The following is a 9,006-nucleotide window of genomic DNA, read 5'->3' as shown; positions in this document are numbered from 1 at the left end:
TTGGGTGATCATCTTAATTGGCTGGAGCTTCTGGGAGATGTTGCCTTTCCTCATTCTAAACAAGAGGGGGATTTTTAAATCACTCCAAGGAGCCACTCTCTGTAATGGCTGGTGTGATAGGAAGAAAACCTCTGCAGATTTGCAGAACTAAGGGAAATTGGGAAAGTGACCAAACCAGACACTGATGTACCCCTCCTACTCGCACGGAGTTGCATCTCACACTGCACAAGGCACTAACCAAGTGGCAGAATCTGTCACTCCCCCCCACCCCCGTCAGTCGCAGGCTAATGGTCTGATTGTCTTTGAAGACCCGGAAAGAACAGATGAGGATGGTTTTGTTTAACATCACTGGAGGTAGATTTCCATTTCAGACCACACTGGCCACGGCTGCTTTACACCTGCTGCACGGGGATTTCTTTTTTAACCAGGACCAAAGAGATCGGTACAATCCAGAGGGAAGGGGGAGAAATAATCAATGCCCGAGCTTTGGAAATGTTCAACTGGAGAGGGCTTTATTTTCTGCTTTAGAGAACCAGAACTATACAGCATCTTTGCACTGGACCAAAGCTGGGAACTTCATCGGGTTTGGTTTGGTATTTACTAAACATGAGCAATACAGTGTAACTGGAAACAGCGACTTACAGCAATTCAACCACTGGTGGGTCCAGAGAAGCTCTGAAGAAACAGCTCTCGCCCCACTGCAGTCCTTCCTACTCAACGGTACTGTCAGAATAATGGAGTGACCTCACGCAGGAATGGTTAACACAGTATTCTACATACTTCTACACAGCTTAACTAGCTACTGATCTTCCTGCCCTGGGAACTACTGGCCATTAACCCCCCTTTGCTTCTACTCATCACAAACCAAAAAGCATCTTCGAGCTTTAAGCCCATGCAACAGAAGTGGAAGCTCCAGTTAACACTGTCTGGCAGGACCAACAACCCACGCTCTTCACTGAGGCAGCAACACGAAGGGAAGTTACACACAGGTGGCAGTGAAGGCCTTACCAGTATGGCATCTTAACATCAATTTATCAACAGCTTTGACAGTCTGTTCTACAAACCAACTGGGCTCCAGACCGAATGATGCTTATTTTAGATAAAACTTGGTTTTAAAGCAGTGCAGGGATGCTGGGGCAGGACAGAGATTTCATTCCATCTTAAACACCAGAGCTCACAAGTCAATTTTGCCACCATCAGTGCAGTTCTGCAATAAATACTCTCTCTCTAATACGGTGGATGTGGGAAGCACTGAAGTGTGAACTTTAGCATTGACACGTCTCCTCGACTGAGGGATTGTCAATATAAAACTCAAGCGGCTGTGGCATGCCGGAGAATTTTTACATTCTCTGCTTATGAAAGATGCTACTGTCTCTGTTAGTTGGATTGCATTCTCACCCTTGGCTAACCATGCATCTCTACAGGTGGAAAACATTGTGTCAGGTGCCACAGAAGGGATTGAGATATGAAATGAGGTTTTTTAAACTAGATATATGAAGTTCATTCAGGAGTGTGCAGGGTTGGAGCAGGGTTTTTTCCTTTCTTCCCCTCGCCCTTTCCTTTCTACGTGTCACCAAGGCACTTCACTCCGTGCGTAGGATGATGTGGATCCCTGAATCTGTGAAAACTGGTCCGCTCATCTCCCCAGCCCTCAGCGCAAATGAGGCATCTTCAAAAGGTTTCTGCATCTGACCTGCAGAAAGCAGCAACGAGAAAGAGTTCAATTAAGTCAGCAGAGAGCGGAAGGCCTTTCTGAGCAAGCCTGCCTCAAAGGAAGGCAGCCTCCAGGCAAGCAATGAAGCCACCAATTAATAGCTTGCAGGGGGTGTTTGTTTTCCTCTGTTCCCAGCAGACACTCCACCAACACACGACTCCGATTCAGAGCTTTTGCTCACACCCCATAAACATCACTGCTGCCAGGAAAAGTGTTTCAGCAAGAGAAGGGCAAAGGAAATCTCTGCAGCACATTCAACGGCACAAGCCAGTGCTAGTCTTTCAGCGTCAGATGCCCTTAAGGCACAGCGAAGGGAGAGGCAGTGTACATTACAAGCTGCACTAAATAATTCACCAGATGCATCTGGGTAATGTCATGACCTAGATGGAGAGCAGAGCATGAGGCGCTCTCTCTCTGTCACCAAGTTCCTGGGGGTTCCTCAGCAGACCTAGGAAAGCCACAGGTGAGGAGCCAAGATGAGCAACAATGAGCAGGAAGCCTACAGCGGCTCTGCTGTGGGCTCCAATGCTTCGGCCAGAAGGAGCTGAGGCAGGATGGGAGTCACTAGCTCACGAGGGAACCGGGTCTCTGCCCAGTTTACTGTGGTAGCTTGGAAATGACAGCAAAGAAACTCTCTCTCCCGGCTGAAGTAACGAGGCGCCACTCGTCCAGCCAATCCCACGTCTCACTTGCACACCCGGTGCCCGCAAAGAGCCCCCGTCACATACGGAACCTTCACTCCCCACCCGTCACACGAGCTGGATTTGCGGCGTTTGCCTTGAGATGCCTGGAGAGGGATAGATCATCGGCTCACCAGGAACACAACACTAATCTCCTGTAAGTTTATGACCCTTGTCTCAGTTTCGAGACACTGCTGTAGCTTTGGACTCCGCAGCGCATTAGGAGATGGCTGCAGAAAGCATATAGACAGCATGACAGATGGATCAGCAGCAGGCTCTGTTTTTCCTAAAGAGACATTTCAGTGATATACTCATCTCTTTGGGAACTGAAGCATTCCAGCCCCGCACAGGCCATACATCCTGGATGCATCCCATGTAGCTGAGGAGCTGCTGCAGAATTCATATATTTTACTTTAGGGCCTAAATCCATCCAGAGTCATTGCTCTAGCAAGGCAGCAAGATGCCATGAAGGCTACATTCCTCCTTTCAGGATCAGTCACAATAGCCTCAGCCTGATGTCTTACCCTTCACCAAAAAAAATCCTTCTGGTTTTATTACTGAAGTGACTTGATATATAGGACTTCTCAGAGTCCCGCTTCTCTCTGCAATCGACCATTTAGTTTAAGCGGTAGGAGAGGCAAACTGTTTTTCTGTCTCACTAACTCTTACTCGAATGCCACATTCACACATGATTCAAACAGCCTTCTCTCACCTAGAACTGCGCGCAGAAACCCTTCATCTTAGCTTTTCGTTAATTCTGCTACAAGCAAAGGATCTTTACTGCAGATGAGGAAAGAGTCTCTGTGCGCCACATCAGAATAATTTTCCTTAAGCAAAATCAATTACTAGCGGTTTTCCAAAAGATAAATTGGAATGTTTTAGCAGTTTCACCTCTGAAGTAACCAGCGTTCACAGTTCTAATAAATTATGTTTGCAGCCCAGTGACAGCACGAGGCAAAGATGGAGACGGAGTGCGGCATCTCTGGAGTGGAGCAGCCACTTGTAGTTCTAGTGTCACCTAGTGGAGACAGTCTTGCAACATTTTACTTTCTGCTTAAACCAGGAGATGTTTTTTCTGTAAGTCACAGAGAACTGCAGTGAATTGGCAGTCTTCAGAGAAGCCCAAACATTGCACGATTAATGTGTGTTTCATTACATTAGAACCATACAGTGGCCGTGTTACGCAAGAAAAGGAAAGTCTGTTGGAGGAAGGAGGTCTCACCTTGGGCAGCCTGCACCTTTGGTCACAGTACCCGCTCTGCCTGAGCCATGTGCCCTACATGCTCTGTTCTGAATCTGTAGGAAGCCATGTGGGTGAACTGTCCTTGGTTTCTCCTGTGCCCACACAGGCAGCCCCAATGCAGGGGGGGAGAGGAATAATGAAGCACCCATAGGGCACACAGCTCAAAGAACTCTGGCTACAGCACAAGAGGAGTAACCTCTCCTTTTAGTACCACCCCCTGGCGTGTTCCACTTCAGGCGACTTCCTCACAGCAACACTGTCAGGAGGCGGAAGTTTTAGAGGAGTGTTTGTGGCTAAAGAAAGACGGAACTGTGCTGTCCACTGCTGCAGCTGATCTGGGTGTGACTCAGGGAATAGCAGCTGGAAAACCCTACTGCAGCCCTGAAGATTTCAGCAACTGGAGATTCTTTGAGTGGAGTTACAGACAAAGAGGGAGTAGAGCAGGCCGTCACTCTTAGAAGTAGAACCTTTGCAAGACCATGACAGGCAATAATACATCAAGAGAGCCATTTACCAAGTCTCTGCTCCCATAGACCTCTCTGCAATAGAAACAAGGAGTCTAAAGGGTATTCCTGAGTAGTTTCCTCTTAACAGCTAAGGTAAGAAAAGCCGACTTCTGTAGACTGATGGGGCTTGGAAAAAAACAGAAGGGAAGTGGTTTGGTTGGTATAAAGTCGAGGCCCCCTAAGAACTCTGGACGAGGTGCTAAAGATGCATTGCTTCCCAAGGAGAAGGCAGAGGGAGGGTGGTCTGCCATTAAAGCCCCTGTCTAGGAAGGCCACCTTGTGACGTAGTGGGGGTACTTGCTGGGCTGTGGTGACCCCTGCTGTCTGGAGCCAGACCCAGCAGGGAAAACCTCACTAGGCAGAGGTAAGGCCAAACTTGTTGAACCAGTGGCCAGACACCCCCCATGGAGAGGAACAAAGGAAGGTGGATGCTGCCCTGGCTGGGGGGCAGGGCTGGAAGGGAATTTGGTTAGTTACTGTCTGGGAGCATGGAGGAGAGCCTAGGGAAAGAGGCTGGAGTTTAGGGGCCCAGTCTCCCCCGTCTCAAGGGGGCCTGAGGCATCCTAGCCCAGCTCTGTGACCAGACTACAGCTGTGCTGTGCTGTGCTGTATCCTGGAGAGGCAATAAACTTCCTCTAGTCCACCGGCTGGTGCAGTCTGTTTGTGCCATTTCGGGGTGCAGGAGACGGGGGACCCCGACGTGCCGTCACACACCTTCCGACAGATACAGCAGTAAGTGAACAGCTAATGATGCCAAGGGTTGTTCCATGCCACAGTTAAAAATCAGGATGAGATCCCAAAGCAGTGTAGGGGCGCTAATCTTCAGAAAGAGACTAAGTCCGTTCGGGAAACTCGCTGATCTCCGATGTGCAAAGAACAAGAAACCTGTTTGTTCACAGAGTTGTTAAGGACGCTAAACCAACCTCGTTGGAACTCACAGGCCAGCCAGGATTTTTAAATTCCTGCAAGTAATAATCCAAGAGTGTGGAAAGAGGCAACGGATGGAGGAAGATGGCGCTGATTACCCCAAATGTTGTCATCACTTGAGGATTCCCTCTGAAGTGCCTGGCACTGGTCACAGTCAGAAGACAGGATACTGAGCTTGGGTTTTTATGTACTTCTCAATTTCTGAAGAGAAGTATGTCTAGTAGATTACTTTTGGCTATTTAACAGTATCTTTAATACTGCCGATGAACATCTGGTCTCTAGTCCAGAGAACCAGTGAGAAGCCAAGCAGCATGTTCCGATTAGGGTCAAGTGTCTAACCCACATCCCAAGAGAACAGCTGAGGTCTGATTGGGAGATGCCATAGATGAGAGAGGAGAGAAGGAAATCAAATTTGTCTCAACCAAGTTGGTGTAAAACTACTTCGGACTGGTTCTCTATCTCGATAAGGATCTTTAATAGCAGTGAAACTGAAGGACAGATAAAAAATACTCTCAGTCCATGTAATAAAGGAAGCCTCCTCTACAGACCGGGGGGGGGGGGGGGGGGAGGGTCTATACGTTTCCTGCACTTTAGCTTTTGCTGCTGTGGCAAAAAGGTTGACCTCTGCAAATCCTCAAACTAGGAATATTTTGTGGAAGACTTGAGAGCCCAGTTCCCATTTGTACTGTAAGGGGAAATGTCTGCTCAGGTCATGCACCATGGTGTTTAGTATTTGCAGGAGGCAAGCGCCAAACGACCTGTGAGTACACATCAGTCCCAAAGTTTAAACTCCTTGGTACAGAGAGAGGGAGAACACGCTTCACCTGACAACTGATATAATACACGTCACATATCGTGATCTTGATGGACTTGTTTTTGAACCGGGAAAGAAAGCGAAAGCAAACATTTCTGACCCCCTTAATGCCAACAGACAGATGTGCAAGCATTGTTCCTGCTGTGACTATTGTCCTTGGGCTGAGGAGGCCCAACATGCTTCCCATTCCAAGAGGGAAACATCCAATGCTGTCATGGCTATAGGGAGATTCTAGCTATAGGATTCCTGCGCAAAACTGGCATACTGGAACTTCGTTGGTGTGTTACTGTGCTTCATGGTATCTGAAATACCTGAAGCCTCACTGGCACTCTTCTTGGGCCTGAGGTAAGGAGGAATTCTGTTTTTCTCCCCTTATTCTTGGAATAGGGTACCAGGAGCACAGTTAAAGGTATCTTAGTCAATGAGAATGCTGGAGTCTGGGGCTTTGGTGCCTTCTTCCTCTTGGAAGTTCTCGTTAGCAGTGTGAACTGGGGCACTGACAGATGTGGAAGGTCCCTAGATGGGAGCCTCTCTGTGCCCAAGTCTGTAGCTGGGTGTAAGGCTCTCTCTCTCTCTCATTAACAGTCTCAATTTCCCTGTTCTTACAGGGTTTTTGCTTCAAAGAGCGTATTTGACAGGTGTTGGGAATGGAGGCATCTCTGAAACAATGCCATGGGAGTGTCCATTGCTAACAGGGATTGCATTTCGACAAGAGAAGGGCCTCAAATCCCTTCTAGGGATCTAGGAAGACTGCCGTCCTCAATAGAAGAAAATGTTGTTCTAGCCCCTCACAGGGGGAAAGATTTTACAGAGGAAGGAAGACCAGGAAAGAAGTTCTGACTACAAGGTACTAACCTTGCTACTACGAAGCTCTAACTAAAAGATAAAGAAGAGGAGAAACAGGCACATGCTAGACTCCATCTCTGGCCAAAGGCAGCTGAGAGGGAACTGAAGGCAGTTCACCCACACAGCCCTATGCAGCAAACCAAAGAGCAGAACTACATCAAAATTCAGAACAAGTGGTCAGCAGAGAGCCGTATAGGAATGCCCATTTGCATGACTGAAAAGATATAATTGAATATTATTGATAACTGACATGATGATTTTAACAGCATACATGAAACGTCGTACTCACAGATTTTATTTAACCGGACTTCTGCTGCTGCTGCTGGGGGGGGGGGGGGGGGGCGCAGTTTGTGGATGTGGGGTGCGGGAGTCAGGGTTGGAGTGTATGAGGGGCTCAGGGCAGGGGGTTGGGAGGTGCAGGAGGCAGGGCACCGGGGGTGGGAAATAGAGTGGGGGGGAGGGGAGGCAACTAGGGCTGGATTACCTTACCTGGCCAGGGCTGGGCTGCTGCACCTAGGTAGCAGTGGCTGGATGAGGGGCCAGGCCAGGATCGCTGCAGCCAGGTGGTGGCCTCCCCTCCTACCCGGGCGGCAGCAGAAGGGGGGCTGCCACCAGCCCTTCCTGTGACCAGATGAGAACTGGACCACTGGGGCAGGGGCAGGGACAGGACACTGCGGCCAGACAGGGGCTGGGCCCTGGACGGGAGCCTTGCTGACCAGGCTTCATTTTAAATAAATTAAATTAGATGCCCAACACAAAAGGTTTCAGCGTTGTCTTGCTTTATGGCAGGAGTGGGGAACCTTTTCTGGGTCGGGGGCTGTGACGTAGTGGGGGGGCCTTGCTAGGGCTGTGGCGACCTCTGCTGTCTGGTCATTATGCAAAGGGGGCTCCAAACCTGTCTGACCAGCTACCCACCATGGGGAGGAACAAAGGGAGGTGGATGCTGCCCCTGGCTGGGGGGCAGGGCTGGAGGAGAGTGAGTTAGTTTCTGTCTGGGAGCATGGAGGAAGCAGCCTCAGCAACAGGCTGGGGGGTTTAGAAGCCGAGACACCTCCCCCCCCCCGCCATATCAAGCGGGGCTGAGGCATCATGCCCTGTAACCTGATGACATCTGTGCTGGGCTGTATCCTGGAGAAGCAATAAACCACCTCTATTCTACTGGCTGGGGGAGTCTGTTCGTGCCATTTCGGGGGTGCAGGAGGCGGGGGGCCCCAACGCGCCGTCACAGGGGCCAATGACCTACAGAAAACTCAGTTGGGGACCACACAAGAAAGAAGCAAAAAACCAAACCAAACCCTCACTGATGTGGCCTCCCAACTGAAAAACCTCACAACCCTGGTGCTCTAGCCCCATGTGGGAGAGGGGCAGGGAAGGCAGATTTAAGGCCTCAGGCCAGATTAACTCTTCTGGGGTTCCAGGGTTAGTGGATTTTGAGGCCCCCCCAGGCTCTGGGGTAGGGCCAAAAAGGAGGGGTTCAGTCAGGGCTGCCAGTGACAGGGATAGGGGTGCAGGATCTGGGCAGGAGGGGGAGCGGTCCAGGATCAGATTGGGAGTAGGAGCCATATTTGGCTCAGAAGGCACAGGTTGCCGACCCTGCTATACAGCACTGGTACAAGGATGTTTAGGGCACTGACACAGGGCTGGATGGAAGGGGAGAGAGGCAGCTCTAAAAAACCACCACCACACCAAACAAAAAAACAGCAAGGCCCTGGCTAATCAGGGGCTGCTGTAAATCAATTACGGGCCAGGGGAGCTCTTTAAAACCTTCCCTGTGGAGGAGGGGAGGGGGAGAGGAAAGAACAACTGATAAGGAGACTCAGAGGAGCTGACAATCGAGTCAGCACTGCTAAAGGGTGCAGGGAGAGGTGAGGGGCTGAGGGGTGTTTGGAGGCTCCCTTCCCCCCAGGTGTCCAGACACTTCAGCAGGTGGCTGAGGAGCACTGCTAAAGGGTGCAGGGAGAGGTGAGGGGCTGAGGGGGTGTTTGGAGGCTCCCTTCCCCCCAGGTGTCCAGACACTTCAGCAGGTGGCTGAGGAGCACTGCTAAAGGGTGCAGGGAGAGGTGAGGGGCTGAGGGGGTGTTTGGAGGCTCCCTTCCCCCCAGGTGTCCAGACACTTCAGCAGGTGGCTGAGGAGAACTGTTTGTTCAGCCCTGACTGGCCAGAGGCATCAGCCCCAACACCCCTTTGTTTTGCAGGGGGCCAGAAGGTCAAACACTGAGAAAAGGCAAGTGAGATTTGTACCACAGCCCCATAACTGCAGGACAGTGGGCAGAACA

At 50.3% G+C, this 9,006-nt stretch overlaps 1 protein-coding gene across 1 annotated transcript in view; it reads right to left on the bottom strand.

The window, feature by feature from the left end:
* Window positions 1–491: 491 nt before the first annotated feature.
* The window catches only part of PIN1 (peptidylprolyl cis/trans isomerase, NIMA-interacting 1), a 31,381-nt gene continuing 22,866 nt past the window's right edge, over window positions 492–9,006 (bottom strand). The window contains exon 4 of the mRNA XM_075902501.1: window positions 492–1,693. Within this exon, the coding sequence (XP_075758616.1) occupies window positions 1,584–1,693 (110 nt within the window). The 3' untranslated portion in view covers window positions 492–1,583. The remainder of the gene's footprint in view (window positions 1,694–9,006) is intronic.

This window comes from Pelodiscus sinensis, chromosome 31 (assembly GCF_052426305.1).
Source record: "Pelodiscus sinensis isolate ZL-2025 chromosome 31, ASM5242630v1, whole genome shotgun sequence".
In the NCBI taxonomy this organism is placed as follows: domain Eukaryota; kingdom Metazoa; phylum Chordata; order Testudines; family Trionychidae; genus Pelodiscus; species Pelodiscus sinensis.
Note: the sequence above shows the minus strand (reverse complement) of the source record. Positions and strands in the feature narration are given on the sequence as shown.